This window comes from Ovis canadensis, chromosome 10 (assembly GCF_042477335.2).
Source record: "Ovis canadensis isolate MfBH-ARS-UI-01 breed Bighorn chromosome 10, ARS-UI_OviCan_v2, whole genome shotgun sequence".
NCBI lineage: Eukaryota > Metazoa > Chordata > Mammalia > Artiodactyla > Bovidae > Ovis > Ovis canadensis.
Window position 1 is genome coordinate 35698279 of NC_091254.1, and position 21100 is coordinate 35719378.

Below are 21100 nucleotides of genomic sequence, written 5' to 3' on the forward strand. Positions count from 1 at the left end.
AAACAGTTTGATTTAGGTAGAAGGGCATGGTGTTTAACCCATCGTGTGATGTTTTAGAGGTAAAGATGGGTGCTTCTTTAAAGCCAGGGATTCTTGTCAAAATCACACCTTGCATTTTGAGGGAGGTGGGGTGCACTTCTGGAGGGGGAACATGAACCCTGTCCCTACAAACGATTTTCACAGAGCAGAGTAACAACAATGTCTTAAAGGAACATATAGTACCTCTGGTGCCAGCATCCTCCCTGATATCGCAAATAAAAACAAAAGAAGCAAAAGTAAGACAGAAAGGCAGGGATCAGCAGGAAGCCACCCATTCCAACTTGTTCAGGACTGAGTTTCCCACAGGCATGTGCCAACGAGATGCTCTCCCACAAAACCAGAATTTCTGGTGGTCATGTGCCATAATAACCACTGGCAAGAAGTTCTAGGAATACAGTCACAGGGTTCTCTTCTAAGCATAGAAATCTCCTTAGATGTCAGAAAGTATCTAACTTGGACATCTTTCATCTTAAGCAAGTAAATGTGAGGGACGAAATGACAGCTAAGTGAATGACACGCACCCGAGAATATATGATATGCCTCTATAGAAAAAAATGGTTTTTTAATGTTCATTCTGTATTTACAGTTTCTTATTTTATGGCTCTAAGGCAAAATATGCATTAGACTGGGCTAAGTCTGAGATATTTTTAAAAATAAGGGAAAGTGTTGTTCCACTCACTGGGCAGTTATCAAATGCTATTCCCAGTGGGCCATCAGCTTTTTCTGTCTATCAAGGTTTCTCAAATTCAGCACCACTGACATTTGGAGCCAAATAATTCTTTGTTGTGGGGGCCTGTCCTGTGAACTGCTGGGTGTTCAGCTGCATTCCTGGCTTCTATTTATTAAATGCCAGTAGCCCCCCTACCTTAGTCACGACAACCAAAAACACCTTCAGACACTGTCAACCAAAATCACCCCCGATTGGGAATCACACATGTACACAGTCATTTCCAAAGCAGAAAAAGGTGTGTTTTTTTGGCGGCGCCATGCAGCATACAAGACCTCAGTTCCCTGACCAGGGGGGAAGCCACATCCCCTGCAGTGCAAGTCTTAACCACTGGACCGCCAGGGAAGTCCTTGAAGCAGAAACTTTTTGTAACTTTTTGAAATTTGATAAAATTGTATTTCCGAAGACAGTATTCTTCCACTTTTTAAACTCAAAAATGTATATTCCATTGTTTCATATATAATGCCTAATAATTATCAAAAAGCTATTAGCATTACTCGGGAAGCTGCAAGGTTAGATTTATTTGGACACAGCCAGCCAAAAATATATTTTTCTTAAAAATGGTTAAAGAATATTATCATGCTATTGAAACTGCACGAAAACTCTGGGAGATGGTAAAGGACAGGGAAGCCTGGCATGCTGTAGTCCATGGGGTTGCAAAGAGTCAGACACGACTGAGCGATTGAACAACAAAAACGATAATTGAAATCGTGACTGATGTGACCTGTCTTCTATGATGCGTGTTTCACAACCTCAAAAATGGCCAACAGTGCAAAAATGCAAATGCTTTAAGCATTACAACTGAGAGCCAACGGTGTTGGAAATTATCAGAAAGTAAAAAGTGTCTTTAGTGAATCACAAAAAAAAAACCTGCAGGAGTCGAGTGATTGATTGATTGTCCCACCCTGGCCGAGGTTGTGCTACCAATAAGTGAAGCAAACAAATAAGTTGTAATGGAGAATTAAAGCTCAATGAATCTAAGACATGAAAAAACACTATTAATGGCAATTGATTATTTAAAACACAGCAACCACACTGCCCACAACATTCAACTTACAGGAAAGTATTTCTGAACAACACCAAAATCGATAAAACCGATTACAATCCATACCACCAACGTCACAGTTGAAATGATGATGATAAATGGGACAAAATATCCACTAAACCGGTCAGCCAGTTGCTGAATGGGTGCCTAGGGAAATAAAACACCAAGATCGTGGGAAGTTACAAACTCTGAAGAAATATACCGGCCATGGGTGGACAAGGGCTGGGATTCCTAGCTCCCTCATTAACTATAGTTATTAGTCAGTCTCTCTAACTCAATAAAATCTGCCTGATTCTGTGGGACTCTTGGAATAATTTCTAAAAGCAGGGAACTGAAGTTATACTGCTTTTAAAATTCCTTCAGTACCTTGGACATCTGGGCCTCTTCCACTAGCTTCACAATCTGGGCCAAGGTGGTATCATTGCCCACGTGGGTGGCAGTGATGAGCACAGAGCCATGGGCGTTCATGGACCCGGCGATTACCATGCTTCCGGGCTTCTTGGTGACGGGCATGGCCTCTCCTAGAGGTGGGGAGGGGACCAACGTTACGTGAGGAGCCCGATCGGTGTCCCCAGGGCCCAGGCAGGGCACTGACGCCCACCCAAAGGGACCGAGTCCACACCTGTGATGAGGGACTCGTCGGCCATGGTGTTGCCTTCTAGGACTTTCCCGTCCACGGGAAACTTGCCCCCGGGGACCACCTTGATGATGTCACCTCGTTGCACCAGCTCCATGGGCACCTGCTCCTCCCTGCAACAGAAGCCGCTCAGGTTACATTCAGGGCCCCGCGGGAAGCCTGCCCCCTGGCATGTCACCCAGGTCGGGTTCTGGACACTCCGCCAGCTTTACTCCGAGCAGCAGTCGTCATTTTCCCTACTGCGTACAGCCTGAGTCAATACTGTGCAGCTGCTGGGTGCCAGGCACTGTCCTAGAGCTGGGGACACAGCGGTGAGAAGGACAGCCAAGTCCCAACCCTCATGAAGTCAATTCTGTGGAGCAAACAGACCAGCAAGATAGTTGAAGACTTAAACAAGTGCTATGCTGACAGCGAGGTGACTGGAGGGCTGTTTTCTGTGGTGGAGGAGGAGGAGGGAAGGGGACAGGTCTCATTTGAAGATGACATTTCAGCTGGATGACAAGAGGACCCAACTTATAAGGAAAGAAAACTCAAGGGAGAGGGACTTCCCTGTGGTCCAGTGGCTAAGACTCCACCGTCCCCATGCAGGGGGGCTGGGTTCGATCCCTGATCAGGGAACTAGATCCCACATACCACAACTAAGAGTTCACATGCTGCAACTTTAGAACCTGTGTGCAGCAACTAAGGCCTGGTAAAGAAAAGAAAATTTAGGAGAAAAAGAACGGCTAACGCAAAGCCCTATGGAAGGATGGAAGGGGCCTTTGAGAAAACAGGAAGGCTGCAGGCAGGACTGGAGGGGTTTAAGTGAAGCACACAGAACCCGGACCATGTTGGGTCTTGCAGAGCAAAGTGTGGGCTTTGGGCATAAGGTTTTTAGTGGGAAAGTGACACTGGTTCACATTTTCAAGTCACGTCTCTGGCTGCTACATGAGAATGGGCTGTAGGGGCAACAACAGAAGCTGAGAGAGGAGTCAGGCTGTGGCAGCCTCTCAAGTGAAAGATGGCCTGGGCTGAAGGTGGAGGGAAGTGAGACTCAGGAGCTTTGGGGCACAAGGTGTTAGAAAGACGTGTGGATGCGCTGAACACCTAAGAAAAGCAAGCATGAGCTCTCAGTTGCAGGTTGAGAAGCTGGGTAGATGAGAAGGCGTTTAATGAGAAAGAGATGCCTATGAGAAAGCAGCTACAGAAGGGAAACAGGAAAGGAGAGATGAGGTCTCTGGTCTCACATGGTAAGCCAGAGATGCTTGCCTGACCTCCACACAGATGTGGCCAGTCCGAAGAGTTCAGTTCAGTCCAGTTGCTCAGTCGTGTCTGACTCTTTGCGACCCCATGGACTGCAGCATGCCAGGCCTCCCTGTCCATCACTAACTCCGGGAGCTTACTCAAACTCGTGTCCACTGAGTCAGACAATAGGGGTGAGAAACTGGATTTGAGCTGAGATTAGAGGTCAAACCGGGAAGCTGTCAAAATACAGACAGAATTGAAAGTCGGAAATGGTAAGAGCTTCCGCAGGAGCATGGCTAGAAAAGAGACCTGGGACACCCCATCTTAAGAGGCTGAGCAGGCAGAAGCACCCACAGGAGGGGACACCCACCCCACGGCACTGAATATGCGGATGTTGTGGATGTTGTTGCAACTATGTATAAAATCCATCACACCCCACACTTGGGATTTATGTTCTTCAGTGAAGGTAAGCGACAGCTTAATAAAAAAAAGAAAAAGACAAAGTTTTAAAGGGACAGAAAAGGAGGGGAAATGCTGGTGAGAGGCTGACATGAGCATTAAATGAGAGTAACGGTAGGATTTGGTTCATGGACATGATTTGATGTCTCTGGCAAAAGCGACTTCAGCAACCGGTGGAGGAATAAGGAAGACTGGAGGGGGCTGAGAGACTGCAAGATGAGGAAACCAGACAGGAGCTGGAGGCAGCCAGCAGAAGAAGTGCTGTGTCTCCCTGAAGCCAGAAGCGAGGCCACAGGCTAAAGGGGACAGTGGTGGGACCAGAGCGGTTTCCGGGATGCAAAGAAGGCCGAGAACTAACCGTTAAAATGAGGCTGACCGGAGATATGCAGAAGCCTTATTCTGTAAAAACGCCCATGTTATGAAACATGATTTAGAGTCAGTTTGTGCGTGTGTGTGTGCTTAGCTGCTCAGTCATGTCTGACTCTTGGTAACCCCATGGACTATAGCCCGCCAGGCTCCTCCATCCAAGGAATTCTGCAAGAATACTGGAGCTGCTTGCCATTTCCCCCTCCAGGAGATTTTGCAGGCCCGGGGATCGAACCTGCATCTCCTGCATTGGCAAGCAGATTCTTTACCACTGTGCCACCAGGGGAGCCCAAGAGTCAGTATATGCAACTGTAAAGAACGTGGGCTCTGGAACGAACAGTGTAGGTTCTGTCCCAATTCCACTACTTAACACCTGTGTGACCCTGGGCCAGTTGCTTAGCCTCTCTGAACCTCAGTGTCCACATCTGTACAATAAGAGTACTAGGAGTTCCTTCCTCATAAGGGGCTTATTTTTTTCTCTTTTGGTTAAACACAAACATGTTAGTATAGCATCTGGCAAATAGTAAATGCTATATAAGTCCAATAATGACAATAATCATTATTGTTTTTAATATCTGCCAATCTTATACATAGGGCTTCCCAGGTGGTGCTACTGATAAAGAACCTGTCTACTAATGCAGGAGATGTAAGAGACACAGGTTCGACCCCTAGTTTGATCCCTGGGTCGGGAAGATCCCCTGGAGGAGGGCATGGCAACCGACTCCAGTATTCTAGCCTGGAGAACCCCATGGACAGAGGAGCTTGGTGGGCTAGAGTCCATAGGGTCACAAAGAGTTGGACACGACTGAAGTGACTTAGCAGTTAACCTTCTAAAGAAGAAAGACACTCCTCCCTTTTTTATTCTTGTGCTAGTTAAACTCCTACCTCAGTATCAAGTTGAACTTGTATCTCTCAGCCTGTCTAAATCTTCCAAATCTTGCGAGGCAGACCCAGCTCATGCACCATATCCTGGGAAGCTCTGTTTGACCACCACTAGCCTTCTCCTTTGGAGAAGGCAATGGCAACCCACTCCAGTACTTTGCCTGGAAAATCCCATGGACAAAGGAGCCTGGTAGGTTACAGTCCATGGGGTCACTAAGAGTCGGGCACGACTGAGTGACTTTACTTTCACTTTTCACTTTAATGCACTGGAGAAGGAAATGGCAACCCACTCCAGTGTTCTTGACTGGAGAATCCCAGGGACGGGGGAGCCTGGTGGGCTGCCATCTATCGGGTCGCACAGAGTCGGACATGACTGAAGTGACTTAGCAGCAGCAGCAGCAGCCTTCTCCTTCTAAGTTCCAGACACACCGCCTGCACCTCTCACTTGGCGTCTGGCACACATGCACCCCCTTGAACCTCATCTTAGTATGTAAACGCTCTGCCTGCTGAAGTGGGCTTACAGGAGGGATCCTTCTGTCGTGGCTGCGCCGGCCCTTGCAAGGTCGTGTGTCACGTCCTATACACCATGGGTGTGTGCTGTGCAGCACGCACGCTGCTATGAATTGATCAAGGACTTCTGACAGGGATGATTACCTGATGATCACGTTGTCTTCACCAAGGGTCACGACGGTGGCTTCCGTGGCTTGCAGAGACATGAGTCTGGCAAGCGCTTCTGAGGTTTTGCTCTAAGAAACAACCAGAATGTGAAGTGTGAGCGAGAGTAAGCCGACCTGTGCAAACCCAGGCTATCACTCACAAGGCTGGTGTTAGAGAAGACCCTGCAAGGAAAGGCGGTCCCTTGACAGCCCCTCCACACATCTGCAGGCTTTCAGGATGGGTGTCACCCCTCGCCCGGGGACAGAGCTGTGCTGTCACTACCCTGGGGCCACCAAGTCCTGCGAATTACATTTCAGGTGGAAGAAACAATACCCATCTGCCCACTGACGGTTTTCTTTTAGGTTCACTCTAACTTTTTTAGGACCCGACTTCCACTCTCTTATAGGACACACTGACATCTGGAACAATGGTGGTAAGAACGGCATGACCCTGAGGTGGGAATGTGGACATCTAATCCAGGAAGCCACATGCTCGGTTATTTACCAAGAGACGATGCGACCTCTGACCCGAAAGCCAGAGTTCTTTCCAGTGCACGTGGCGCCTGAACAAAGGCTTTTAATAATTAACCAGATTAGCTGGGATTTTAGAAGTAGCGACTGGTTTGGAGATTAGCAGCCGGGGGACCTAATTATATGTAGGTTTCACGTTTCTTCGAGTCGTGCCCTTGACGGTGTATCATGAGTAATTCTAACCACGGTGCTCAGATGAACTGAGGTTTGTGCTACTGAGGAAAGAGCTCTGCCTTTAATCTGAGGCTGCAGTTACCTTCACCACGTGTTCCAGCCACCGCCCCAGGGCGATGAAGACGAAGAGCATGGGGGGCGTGTCAAAGAAGGTCACGGGGCTCCTCTCGGCCTTCTCGGCCACGGCCACCACCAGGATGACGAGGGAGTAGACGTAGGCGATGCTCGTGGCCAGCACGATGAGCACGTCCATGTTGGCCATCCCGTGTCTCAGAGATTTGTAGGCCTGGACATAGAAGTACCAGCCGCCGAGGAACTGGAAGGCGGTGGGGGAGAGTGACAGTCGTGACGGGGGCCCTCGGGCCTGCAAATACTCTGGGCTCACCCATGCCGCGGACATCCCTTTGCCCTCCATAACTGACACGTATGAAATGTACTTCCTCACTCAGAGGACTTCTGGCCACAGGAGTGGATATGCTCATGGGGGACCTTTAAGACCCGGAGGACTCAGCCATGTAAATGTCCATGGATGGTGAAGAAGGTGAAAGAGATCACGGTGCGTTCACACTGGGCACAGTGCTATGCGGTCCCTGAAGAGACCGCTGATGGGAGAAATGTACACAGTACGTGGCTGAGTGACAAAGCCAGTTATAGATCAGTAGGTCTGCTGCTAAGTCACTTCAGTCGTGTCCGACCCTTAGCGACCCCATGGACTGCAGCCCACCAGCCTCCTCCACCCATGGGATTTTCCAGGCAAGAGTACTGGAGTGGGGTGCCACTGCCTTCTCCATCAGTGGGTCTAGTATAAGTCTATTTCGGCTGTAAAAAAGGCCTATATCTGTAGTAGTGAATACATACACACACAGACATATATGTATGTAAATATGTATTTTCCCTATACAGATGAAGATCTGTTAAAAAAAAAACAAACAAATTCAGCCTACAGATACTTGCCTCCAGACAGTCCTAATTAATATGAATTAATTCTAATATTCTAGTATTAAGCCTAATATTAAGTCAGGAGTTTTATTTTATATTCGAAAATAAATGGAAGGCATGTCTCCCACCAGAAACACAGCTAGTTCCTGAATGTGGTCCCCAAGGTAGACATAACACAAGGGCTGTGCCCTTTAAATTATGATTTCCCGGGACCGCATCTCGGTCATTCAAGACAAGATATAGAAGAGCAGCAACAGCTCCAGGGTGGTCCAGCTGCTGCTTCTAAGGGTGAATTCAGTGGGAAAAAGGCAAAAGCGCTACACTGGATCACCAAGCCTTGCCTCGAAAGGACTGCTGTTCCAGGGGAGTCTGGTCATCTGTGAACTGTCCATGAAGCTAGGTCCTTTCTCGTTCCCTATGTTAGGCCCTTAGTGTCAGCCATAAGATAGAAAAAATCAGTAACGGGCTGGGTGATGGGGAAATAGGCAGTGAAGAGGCACTTGGAGCAATGGACAGCATGCTAAGCGGCCAGCACCTGCCGGCCACACGCAGGCATGCCGCGCAGGTGTGCCTCCCGCCAGCCCCCGATACACACCTGGACAAAGGTGCACAAGATAAAGAAGATGAGATTCAGGATGGACAGTCCTGGGATGACGTTGTGGTCCAGGACCGAGGACTGAGGCTCATGGCTGGGTATCAACATATAGATCATTAAACCCATGACGGGGATGCCAAACACCAGGCTGCACAGGAAAGAGTTCTTCCACCTGGAAAGCAACGCAGCAACACGGACATGTCAGGCTCCACTTGCCCCCTGGCTTCCAGGCTGGGCCCCTCCCGAGGACTTGGTTTGAGACTTGCCTCTGCCCCGTGCCTGGGACAGACCACCAAGGGCTACAGTGAAAGCAGTGCTCGCTCCCTACATTGGCCATCTGAGGGGACAACAAAGGTCTAAACCTCCCTGCAAGGATGCTCCAGGAATGTTTAGACGTAGCCCTGGTCTGCCCGTAGCCGAAGCGGTACCTCCAACCTACAGCTGAGGCAACCAAGGCCCAGAAAAAGCTGAGAGTTCAGCCCCAAAGAGGCTGACCATCCTCAGACTATGACCGCTACTGTTCTTTCCTCAAAACTCACGTTAGCCATCAGCCATAGGTAGCTGTTTAAATTAAAATTAAAGTGAAGTCGAATTAAAAACGTATTTCCTGAGTCACAGTGACTGCATTTCATACTGGGCAATGCAGACATACAGCATTTCTGTAATAGCAGAAGGTACCGTGGGACAGTATTGTTGAAAGGGTTAACATTATGAGGTAAAGGAGATTAATTCAGCAGAAGTTGCTGTAGGTGGTGGTGGTGGGATGGGGGGCAGTTGAGGGGGGCGACAGGGTACCCAATTAGCACAGAATCAGGCAGGTGGAGTCCGGGGAGAACTGGCCCCATAGGCAGAGCTACGGTTTATCTTTTCTGTTCTACCTACTGCTTTATTTCCACCTTGTGGTCCAAGTGATGAGCGTTGGGGATCCTCTGGGCCAGGGAGGCACGGAAGCCAATTTCCTTGTTATCAAAAGGAGGAAACAAGAAAGAAGGCACTTTGTTAAAACAGGCATCGGGGGAAAGCCCTTTACATCTTTGGAAATGAGGTTAACCTACAACTGCTCTGAGGACTCATGACTTCTGTCCCCACATCTCCCTACAGATACTGTCCACAGGGACGCCTGCTCCGTCGGCAAAGGCAGCGGACACTGGGAGGTGACTGAGCCTGCCCCGAGCTGACGGATGCCGAGTTACAAGCTTGGGATTTGTGAGGGTGAAAGACTCCCCAGTATCAGCTGGAGAGTTGGTCAGTGGCCACTGCTCTCCGCAGGATGAAACTGAAGGTCAGAGGTCAAACCCCCAACCAAAGCCACAGCATCATCGGATCCAGTCACAGGGCCCCCACCCCTCAGCACAGGCCCTCCCGCTGAGCAGACTGTGGCTCCAATAGCCTCTGTGGTTTTTTCAGGGATTATCTCGCCCAGTTCTTTGGCTGCCTCACTTCTCTCCTCCACCCTTCTCTGCCTTATTTGATCTGATCACTAGATTTCTGATTCCCTTTATGAAATTACACAGAAAAAGCTGTCAGGAAATGTCCTGTCAGCCAGCACAATAGAAAGAGGGGCCCCGGGGACTCTGATGTTGGGATTGTACACAATAATTTGTACAGTTGGAGAAATAGCATGTAAGGCCATCTAAAGACAAATCTTTCACAACTAAGGCCGGCCTAGTTACATCAGGAAATGATGCCCCAGAGATGCAGGAATGGGGGCCAGACACTGGCAGTCTTCCCCAAGTAAGAACAAGGAGGGAGCTACAGTGAGCTGGGTAGAGGCCAGCAGGGTGTTCTAAACAGGAAGTGGGGGAGACCTTCCCTGGTGGTCCAGTGGCTAAAACTCCTAGCTCCCCAAGCAGAGGGCCTGGGTTCAATCCCTGCTCAGGGAACTAGATCCCACATGCTACAGCTAAGATTACACATGCTGCAGCTAAAAAAGGGATCCCACGTGCCACCACTACCACCCAGCGCTGCCAAATAAATTATCTTTTAAAATAAATAAAAAGAAACAGGAAGGGTACTGGAGATATGCTCCAAGCTCCACCTGGACACTCCCCATCATTACTGCATCCGTCAACTTCTCTCCCTCACCAGTGCCTTATCATCACTGTTCCGTAAGACCTGCGGCATGGCAGAAGCTGGATGCCCACTGAGCTTGGAGCTGGGAGATCTGGGTTTGAGTCCCAGGTCTTGCAACCTTTAGCTGGGTGTGGGGGATCTATGTCCCTGAACCTCTCTGGGGGATCTCTGTTCCTCATCTGATAAAGGAGCTGAGTTATCTACCTCTAAGATTAAGGTACTATATCAACAGCAGTAGCAGTATTTGCATATCAAAGAGCTCTGCTAGGCCAGACAACAGACAACACCTCTCTTACACACACACACACAAAGGAAAATTTAACACAACTCAAAGCCTGCTCTGAAATGTTTCATTTCATAAGCCACAGTCCCTGCTAAACTTCACCATTACGAGTTACGAGTTCATCTGGTTCAGTTTTGACTGTCTCGGCCCAGCCAGATCACCACTGACGCTCTGATACAGCACAGAGCTGGGAGAGGATATGGAATGTCTATGGACAAAGTGAGGAAGGAATGGAGTGGAGGTATATGAAACTGCGTTGACCGATTTTCCAAAGGAGAAATGACTGAACTCTCCTGCTGCAAAGAAGGCCCAAATGCAGGGAGACTCTTCCCAACACCAACAGTCCTTTCGTCTGCAGATACTTGGCACAGATGTAAATAATATTAAAAATTACTATTAGTCACTTTTTTTTTTTTTTTTTTGGGCTGTGTTGCATGGCTTGTGGAATCTTAGTTCCTAGCCAGGGATCAAACCCAGCCAGGCCCTCCTCAGTGAAAGCACAGCGTCCGAACCCCTGGACTACCAGGGGACTCTCACAATTAGTCGACTTAACATCATGTACCAGGAATCCTGGTGATGCTGCTGTTTCTCAGGGACTACTTGAAATTAAAACAATAATATCTTTTCCTTTTTCCTGTTGTTTAGTTGTTAAGTCGTGTCCGACTCTTTTGAGATCCCATGGACTGTTGCATGTCAGGCTCCTCTGTCCATGGGATTTCCCAGGCAAGAATACTGGAGTGGGTTGCCTTTTCCTTCTCCAGGGGATCTTCCCCACCCAGGGATCAAACACACACCTTTTGCAACCCTGCATTAGCAGGTGGATTCTTGGCCAATGAGCCACCTGGGAAGCCCCCTTCACTGATTTCAATCTCAGATTATCTGATACTTACTAAACCCTTATAGTTTTAAAATAAGTCACCTTATTTCCATGGGAAAATCTGAAGATTTTATCAATATATTATACTAGCTGATTTTCTCTCTTTTTTTTAATTAGCTACATTTTGCTCATTTTTTATATGATGATTATAAATCAGTTTTTAAAAAGGTGGGTGTAAAATTTTTTGGATGAATGACTCACCTCGATAAGTTTGACAATATCCCGCGGACCAATAATTTCAGGATCAAACTTCACGTGGGCTTTGCTGGTGGCAAGAGCCACAGAGGCGTAGGTGATGCCTTCTGTCCTCCTGAGTTTGGACTCTATGTTGTGAACACAGGAGGCGCAGGTCATCCCCGTGATCTGCAGCAAAAGATGACAAAGATCTCACTGACCTAGGGTCCAGAGGACTCCATCAATGGCATACAGGGAGCTGGTTAATAGGCAGCCACAAGAGCTCTGTCCTCCTTCCCAACATGCAAGCCTCCAAACCCCCAGTGCAAGATTTTGAGGCTTCAGGGAATATAACCAGTGGTTCCTCCCCACCTCAGGTACAGGAGACCAATCACTAAGTAGATGGCAAGGACTGAGGCCTGGATCCCAGCTCTGGTAACGATGGACTTTCACAGCCCTGTCCTGGTTATCCATTTCTGCCACCCCAGGCTGTGTACACCAGCGTGAGAAAGGAATTCCAAGTGAGTCAGCCATCTGTCATCTGCATCAAGTGAGCCAGACGACTAACTCTTCTGAGTATCACTTCCCTGGTGGCTCAGATGGTAAAAGTGTCTGCTTACAATGCAGGAGACCCGAGTTCATTCCCTGGGTTGGGAAGGTCCCCTGGAGAAGGAAATGGCAACCCACTTCAGTATTCTTGCCTGGAAAATCCCAAGGATTGTAACCCTGGTAGGCTATAGTCCATGGGGTCGCAAAGAGTCGGACAGGACTAAGCGATTTCACTTCTTCACTTCTTCTGGGTATCAGTAGTCAGCGCTTCCCAGAAAACAAACTAAATACAGACATAAAATACCTGAGCACGTGATGACAATACAAGTATCGATACCATTTAGTCTGTTAAAAAATAACACCGCAATTAAAAAAAAACAAAACATTGTTCAAAAAAATGTTTTCATCTTCCCCACTGTCTTTTTGTTTGTTTGTTTGGCCACGCCACACAGCATGTGGGATCTTAGTTCCCCTCTCAGGGATGGAACCCACACTGCCTGCATTGGACGCATGGAGTCTTAACCACTGGACCACCAGGGAAGGCCCCCCAAGTGACAGTCTTGTTCTAGATTTCCCATTCCGTAGTCTGTGAAGAGACGAGCACCTCTGGACCTGGAGGTTTTCAGAGGGGCCCTGCTCCTGTTGCCAGCCCTGATTCCGGCTGTAACCCAGCGAGTGCTACCCCGGGCCCCTCTGCACACACCGAGGCCCGGCCAGAGCGGAGGGCTTGCTCTACAACGAACACCACTTATCAGGACCTCAAAGTGCCACTCATGTCCTCAGCATTCATTCTTCAAACATTTACTCACCACTAATGGCAGGGACTGAACATGGCAAAGAAGAAAGACGCAGCCACTTTGGGCAACAGCATTGCTCAATGCTTATGGATTCCTTCTAAGTCTCCCTTTATTTGTACAAAAGCTTTGCACAGAAGTGCTTGTGAACACACTAGATGTGAAATAGGAGACCCATCTGTTGTCTTCCACGATTTGTTGACAAGTACAGCTGGCGACAGTGGGCAGACAGGAATGCATGCCCCAACTCGTCCCACCCCCTCCAGCAGCACTGGGTATAGCAACCACCTCGGCGTTCACCCTGGACCAAGTGTCTGGCCACACTTTAGTCATCAGACACCTTCCAGATCCAGATCTGTGCCTCCGACCGAGCCCTCTCCCCCTGGGATGGCTGCTGGCTTCCTCGCTGACAAACATCCCACAGCCTAGACACCCCTCTGGCCTTTCAGCTTCCCTCCCGGCCTCACGGGACGTGTTCAGATTTGACTCCCTTGAACCACCAAGCTCAGGATAGCCGCTGTCTCTACTTCCTCTTCCTCGCCCACCACTGCCTCCTCCTAAAACCCTCGCTGCATCCCTATGACTCTGACACAGAGGGCATTCCTTCACAAAACAGATCCTAGTCACTGGCTTCAAAGGAGAACCCAACGATGAATGGATATAAGCAAGATGGGCGAGCGTCCTGCTCCCAGCCTGGCTGCGGAGGCCGTCTTGGGCCTGCACCGCCCAGCCCCCTGCTCCAGCCCAGCTGCCATGCTTACCATCAGCTCGAGGTCGCCATCCGAGCCCATGTAGTCTTCCATCACTGCTGCCTCAAAGCCCAGGTCCTGGACGAGCTTTGCTATCTCCAGGGGCTGGATGGCTTCCGGGTTGTACTTCACCTCTGCCTTTCCCGCCATCAGGGCAACCAGCACGGACAGGATCCCTGCAACCAGCGGGGCACAGCTGGAACCCTCCGGGCCAGGCCTCTGGGAGATGATGAGCTCAACACAAGCTAGCAGAGGAAGGCCTCTGCCCCCAGAAGTTCATAGAAGAGCGGTACTCACCCTCGGCTGGGCGTGAGGATCACCTGGGGAGGAGCACACCGTACCTGGCCCTTTGTGTTAGGCACTCAGTTGTGTCTGACTCTTTGCGACCCCATGGACTGTAGCCCGCCAGGCTCCTCTGTCCATGGGATTCTCCAGGCAAGAATACTGGAGTGGGTTGCCGTTTCCTCCTCCAGGGGATCTTTCCCACCCAGGGGTCAAACCTGAGTCTTATTATGTCTTCTGCACTGCAGGCAGGGTAAAGTTCTCCTGGGGGTTCTAATGGACAGCCAAGCATGAGAGCCACCGTCCTAGAGCCACGCTCCTCACACGGCACTGGACATACACATCACCCAAGGCCCCAGTGAAAGCACAGACTCTGGCTCAGTGGGTCTGGGGCTCACTCTGGGGGTCACCACACTTCCAGGCTGAGCCATGCTGCCACCCTGGCAGGGGCAGCTTTGAGTTGGGCCCTAGGAGACACTGGTGAGGATGTACAACCTCAAAGCAGGGGACGGAGTCTGCAGCTGGCAACTACTGTTACACCAAGGAGGTACTTTTTCCCTCCACTTTCATACACAGAAGAAAAAAATAATTTTCAAAAGTGGTTTTCCTTACTCTTTTCCCGTTTTCAATTGCTTTCAGGAATGTAAAAGAACTCCCACGGACTATCTTGCTACTGCTATTGCTCATTAACAGTTTAAGGGAGGGAGGTCCTGCCTTCCACTGAGTGGAAAAAATAAATAAAAAATAAAACACTACATAATTTCATTTGAAAAAAAAATTGTTTAAGGGGAGAAAAGAGAGCTCATTCACGTAAATGAAAGGAATGATGTGCTTTAAAAAACAGTGCCGTAAGGGATAAAATGAGGGATTCAGGTGAGGAAGAGAAACATGGGCCTGTGAACCACAGGGTAACTTCTGAGCAATCTGCCCAAGGGTGACAGGGGAGCTCCAGGAACACCTCAGTTTGAGAACCATCCTCTAGAGCTTCAGGAAGCCCTAGGCTTGGTGAGCAGGAGGTCACAAGGAGCCACAGAAAGACAGACGGTGGTCCTGGAGGCCAGCAGAGTCATGTTTCAGACATTCTCCAACACAAAATTGGGACAGGGTTTTTGTTCCACTTTCAGGCTTAAGAAACCAGATGGCCAATGTTGTTTAGAGGACAAACCTTTGGTGTTTTTACAACTGTTTATGATTTACAGGGACAACAGGGCAGAATACTTGAAACTGGAACTTCTCCACAAAATACAGGCTATTGATGATGTGTTTGACAGTAAGAGGCTTTGGAAGGGAAAACCACAGACTGCTACCAAGACAAGCTAGGTGGGGAGGCCACTCATGACTGTACCTTGACCTCTAAACCAGATTCCCCATGGCTAACTCACTCAGAGATCCATTTTATCTCAAACTAAATACTCCTTAAAGGGCAGAATGCCAACTGCTCCAGATGTTTCCAGAGAAACATCTATCCTCTAATATACAATGAACATGCCACCAGATTATCAGTGTGTGCTAAGTCATGTCCGACTCTTTATGACCCCATGGACTGTGGCCGCCAGGCTCCTCTGTCCATGGGATTCTGCAGGCAAGAATACTGGAGTGGGTAGCCGTTCCCTTTCTCCAGGGGAATCTTCTCAATCCAGGGACTGAGCCCGCGTCTCCTGCATTGGCAAGTGGGTTCTTTACCACTGAGCCACCAGGGAAGGCCCACCAGATTATGAGGGCTCCTGATAAACGTGGTCAGCAGAGATGCCAAAGGGTGCACACACCACCCCACACTGCTAACTGTGACGCCCGGCAGTCTACACGACCGCCTTACAGCAGCATTCCAGGCTCGGTGCCGTGTGGACCTCTTACCAGGTTCTTTCTGCAGGTTCCTCTCTATGTTGGACACACAGGACGCACAGGTCATGCCTGAGATCTGTAGGAAGCACTTCTTTGGGGCCACCGTGGTGGAGGCCAGGAGGGACTTGGGCGACTGGCGGGGGATGTGGTTAGTGTGGAGCCCCCCTGGCTGGGGGGCCTCTCCCTGCATGGGCACAGGTGCACCAGCCGCCTCGGGCCCCACGGCACTCCCAGCACTGTGGTTGCCAACCTGGTTGCTGGAACAGTTTTCTAGGACAGAAGGTCAGAAAGCATTCAAATTAGAAATCATTCAAACTAGAAGAATGAATTAATTTTTTTCTGGAACAGGAGGGTCAAGCCTAACAATATTCAGGTCAAAGTTTATGGAGAAGATTATGGGTGGGGTGGGGAACCGGAGATTTCATCACTGAATCTCTCTCTCCACAGTCAGACGGAGACACGATTCCACAAGTCCACATGTAGGAAAACACACCAATACTGCAAGGATGGAATGTTCTGGGTAGACGAATGCTCTAATGGATGATGACAATAACAGCAGTGGTAAGAACTCACCAGGCACCCCACCCTGTGAAGCACACATATGGCCTCCTTTAACTGTCAACGTAGCCCTGCGGCAAATACTGCTACTGATTCTATTTTACAGATGAAGAAATGAGTTATAAGAAATTAAATACTTGCCCCAAACCCCTCGGAAATCAGGGAATCGAGCTTACACATCTGGACTGTCTTTTAACCACAACAGCATCCGGGTTAACAGAGACCCACTCCCTCCCCTCCGAGAACCAAACTGCCCCAAACACCTTAATTGAGTTGCTGGCCCTTCCCTCATCATTTGTCTCAGTCCTCCATACATTCTGGGCAGGAGCCTTTTGTCAGCTGTACCCACTGTGAACTTGGCCTGACAGCCTGTGGTTTGCTTTGTCACTCTCATCTAATGTTATCTCTTTCGATAAAAGAAGCCCTTGATGTAAGTTAAGTCCAATGTACAGTCAACTAAACCAGCTTCAGTGGTGATGCACTCTTTCCTCTGTTAATGGACACGTCTACCTCAACACTGAAAACATCCACGATGTTTTCTTCTAGCTCTGGTTTCTGCACTGAGCTCTGTTATCTCACAGGAAGGTCTACATTCAGGTCACTGATATGCCTCACGTTAACTTCTGTGTAGGTCTGAGGTGATGGTCAAGGGTAATTTCTTTCTGCTTGGATTTCCAGTCATCCGGCTCCAATACTGAAAAGGCCATCCTTTCTCCGCTGAGTTCCAGGGATCAGGGAGCAGACATTTGCCCACCACACATGTATAGACAGATGTAACTAAGCATCAACCAGATCAAGACACAGAACGATTTCATCGTTCTGAAAAGTTACACTTTTGCGATGACACAAAATACTCTTGAAGACTATGTAGAAAAGAATGCCATCATTTGACGATGAACTCTCATTACTTCAAAGTCCACAGCTGCTACAACAGAAGCTCATTTTCTGGGAAGTGCTAAAACTACTTCCACTCACTTGGAGTGCAGCTGATGGACACTTTCAGCACCTTCAGTGAAGACCCTCCAGTGCTCCGGCCTTAGAGGCCCTCCACCTTCTGGATGCAAAGACTATCACCTCACCTAGCACAGCTCTGCTCTCCTGGACTTTGTCCTTCAAAATGACTCCACCTTTGGATCTCAGGCTCTTAACATTCAACCTCCTACTCCTAATCCATCAAACCCTCCTGCCGCTATCCATCACCACTGTCTGGATTCACTTGCCTTTCTATTCAAAAAGTGGCCAACAGTTTCACAGAGGTCTCCAACATAGAGGTCTAACTCAACTAAATTCTAAGCTTCTGAAGACTGCTAAAGAAAGTTTAAATAAATGAACAGAAACTCAAGCCAGCCTATGCTACTGGGTCCATTATGCCAACCCTGAGAGGGCGTACACACCGATTTGGCTTTCTGGAAATCTACTTAACAGTATTATCAAAAATGGTACCTCTAACAGTTTGGTACTTAGTAGTGGCACAATAAATATTTGTGATGGAATGAAATAAGGCTGATATCCTATGACCCAGCAACTATGCTTTCAGATATTTATCACAAGGAAATGAGTCTGTGCAAGGAGAACAAATCATGTGGTTGGAGGACTGTCCTCAAGGAACCCCTGGTCAATTCAGAGTGAAGGAAAAAAATACAAATAATGCCATTTTAGCATTTACGTGGTTATAAAAGACAGTCATCAGCACACTTACAGTTTATCCTAAATTAAGCCTGACAGGTAAAATACAGGACGCCCAGATAAAACTGGATTTCAGATAAACAAGTTTATTTTTTTTAGTATGTCTCAAATACTGCATGGGACATACTAATCCTAAAACATTCTTCATTGTTTACCTGAAATTCAAATGCAAACTAGGTGTCCCGGATTTTTATTTGCTAAATCTGGCACCCTGAGTACCTCTTGGGGTAAACATAATTCTCATAATTCTGGCCAATCAAAACCCCTGTTTTCTCCCCAGGTTTACTTTTTGTCAAATTCAATTATTCTGGATTATGTAGTTCAAGGCAAATTTCTTTTTACTGCCACAGACTTGATTCCACTGTTGAAAGACTTTAAGCCTCATGCAAACAGCAGATGGCCACTCCACACTGCACTCTTACCTTCTGAGGACAGGATTTACTGTCCTGCTGTTTTCCTTACTGATTTTTGTTTAAAAACAAAACTCCTTCCTGAAACTTGGTACAAAGACAAAGCACAGGGTGGGGCCTAGTTCTTCCTCATGACTCACCCACTCCCATCAGGGGTGTGTGTACAGGGATCTGAGCCCCTTTGAGCCCCCTGCCTAGGAAGGGCTCCTGTGGGGGGAGGTGAGCAGGAGTGGGCCACGAGGGGCGGGGGAGGGAGGGCAGTGGCTGGATTTCTGCCATCTCCCATGGCTCACTCCCACCCACCCCCTGCAGAGGAGCCTTCCTACCATCACCGAGCCCCCCACCTCACCAGCCCACCCCTGCGGCCCAGCATGGTTTCCCCTTCTCGCTACCACACGAGCTCTCCGGAGGGGCTACGCCTCACTGACCAGTGGCCTGCAGCTCACACAGGCCTGGCGAAGGGCAGAAACAAGACAGGAGCCAGGACATCGTGCACAGCTCCGTGCAACGGAGGTGGCGGGAAAAGCAGCAAGTGAGTGGCTGGTGGGTCAGTGGGAGGGGGCTTGGGGACAGCCACCACCCAGGAAACCGTCTACTGAGGTGGGGTCAAGCCTGTGGGCACCTCACTTTGTGAAGGCAGTCTTGTCCCCCTTTTCTCACAGCCGTGGCTGGTGGCGGGGGAAAGGAACCATCGTCCCGCCTTCCCTTCATTCCCACTTTCAGCAGAATGGGCTCCAGGGGCTGAGACCACGGTCCTGTTGTCTCTATTATTCTGTTTTGTTCAGCAGAGAAATCTCCGAGCAAACGAAGATGGCTCCTTTAGAGAGAGGAGGGCCAGGTGTTCCCACAGTATGTTTTTTACAAACAACACAGGATCAGCGTTCTCTTCAGAAAAGAAGCCAAAAGTCCAAGGAACTCAGCACTGAGTCCCAGTGACCTGAGAGGCAACACAGAAACACCCGGGAATTCTAGCTCCTCAATCCTGACAACTGGCCCACCAGCTTACGTTGCAGAATTGTCAGCTCGGAGGACCCGGGAGGCAGGGAGTGTGGCTCACCTGTCCAACCGTGCGGGGACCACGTCGTAAGAGGAGAGAGAAAGGAGACACCCCCAGGGAGCCCTGACGCATGTCACCACGTACCAGCCAGGATGGAGGCCTCGAATCCCATGTCCTCCACTGCGGCTCGCAGTTCTTCTGGGTGAGTTCGAGATGGATCGTAGAGAACCACTGCAGTTCCTTCGGCCAAAAAGACTGAGATCTGGTGCACGCCCGCCCTCTGGGAGATCAGGCCTTCAATGGACTGGACGCAGGACTTGCAGGTCATGCCGGCGATGGCCAGCATCGTGGTACAGGGCGCACTGGGCGCCGGGGGGGTCCTGGAGTCTGGCCCACTCCCTTCCGCCCCATTGGGAAAAGAGACTTTAAAGTTCCCAGGAGGCAGGGCCTCGATGGCCCTCCGCAGGGCCCCTGGGGAGACGAGAGAAGGGTCGTACTGGACTTGGGCAGTCCTGCTCTCCAGGGACACGTGAATACTCTGAACCCCGGGGAGCTGGCCGATATTGTCTTCAATGTTCAGGACACAAGACTTACAGTGCATTCCATCCACTCTCAGGTGCAGGGGGACCCCCTGGCCCCCCGGGGTCTCAGAGTTATTGTCATTCTGATTAACGGGAGCCGGAGGGGCCGCTGAGAGGGTGCTCTGGAGTCGCCTGACGTCTATGGGTCCCAGGCTTACTGGGGCCACCTTGTTCTTGATGACGGCTTCAAACCCCATATCGGTTATGTGGTCCCTGAGGTCTTGGGGTTGGATAAGGTAAGGCTGGTAAGTGATGACTGCCTCCTGGTTGCTGAGAGAGACGCGGACTCTCATGACGCCCTGCAGTTTCCCGATCTTGCCTTCTATGGAGCTGACACAGGACTGGCAGGTCATGCCCTCCACCCGAAGCTTGACCACGGCCTCCGAGGTGGGCGAGACCCTGGAGGCCCAGGAGGTGGCCTTTCCCTCCGCCACACTGGCCTGGAAGCCCATGTCTTCAATCTGACGGCAAATCTGCATCAGGCTTACCACTGAGGGCACATATCTCACCTCAGCACTGCCCTGCTCCAGGGAAACCTTAATGCTCACAATGCCTTTCAAACTGGAGACCCTGCCCTCGATGGACTTGACACACGACTGGCAGGTCATGCCCACGATGCTGATGGTGCCAGCGGCCGTCTGGGAGGGGCACACGCCATCCAGGTCATCCTCGTAGCCATTGTTGTCAAAGGCAAAGCTCTGTTTCATTGTTGGCTGGAAAAGCTTAGACAGGATCTAAAGAAAGAGAAGGAACATTTTTTATCCTTCAAGTGAAACGTTCTCTAAAATCTCCCAGCTTGTCTGGGCCCTGAGAAAATGGAAAACAATACTGCTGGTATCCAAACATCTCAAGAGGACAAGAACATCAAAAGATACTACTCATCAAATGAATGGGCTTCCCTGGTGGCTCAGTGATAGAGTCCACCCGCAATGCAGGAGATGGAGGTTCAATCCCTGGGTCGGGAAGATGCC

The 21100-nt window shown here is 49.5% G+C and overlaps 1 protein-coding gene across 6 annotated transcripts in view; it reads right to left on the reverse strand.

Moving 5' to 3' along the window:
- ATP7B (ATPase copper transporting beta) overlaps positions 1–21100 on the reverse strand; it is a 75408-nt gene that overhangs the window by 13045 nt on the left and 41263 nt on the right. For 4 of the 6 annotated variants that reach the window (XM_069601440.1, XM_069601441.1, XM_069601436.1 and 1 more), the window contains 11 exons: positions 19693–20863; positions 15910–16167; positions 13786–13949; positions 11709–11870; positions 9157–9233; positions 8275–8446; positions 6823–7056; positions 6034–6125; positions 2434–2561; positions 2178–2332; positions 1824–1958 (listed from right to left, as the gene is read on the reverse strand). In XM_069601440.1, coding sequence (XP_069457541.1) covers positions 1824–1958; positions 2178–2332; positions 2434–2561; positions 6034–6125; positions 6823–7056; positions 8275–8446; positions 9157–9233; positions 11709–11870; positions 13786–13949; positions 15910–16167; positions 19693–20863 — 2748 coding nt within the window. The remainder of the gene's footprint in view (positions 1–1823; positions 1959–2177; positions 2333–2433; positions 2562–6033; positions 6126–6822; positions 7057–8274; positions 8447–9156; positions 9234–11708; positions 11871–13785; positions 13950–15909; positions 16168–19692; positions 20864–21100) is intronic. The other 2 variants (XM_069601437.1, XM_069601439.1) reach the window with 1 other exon arrangement.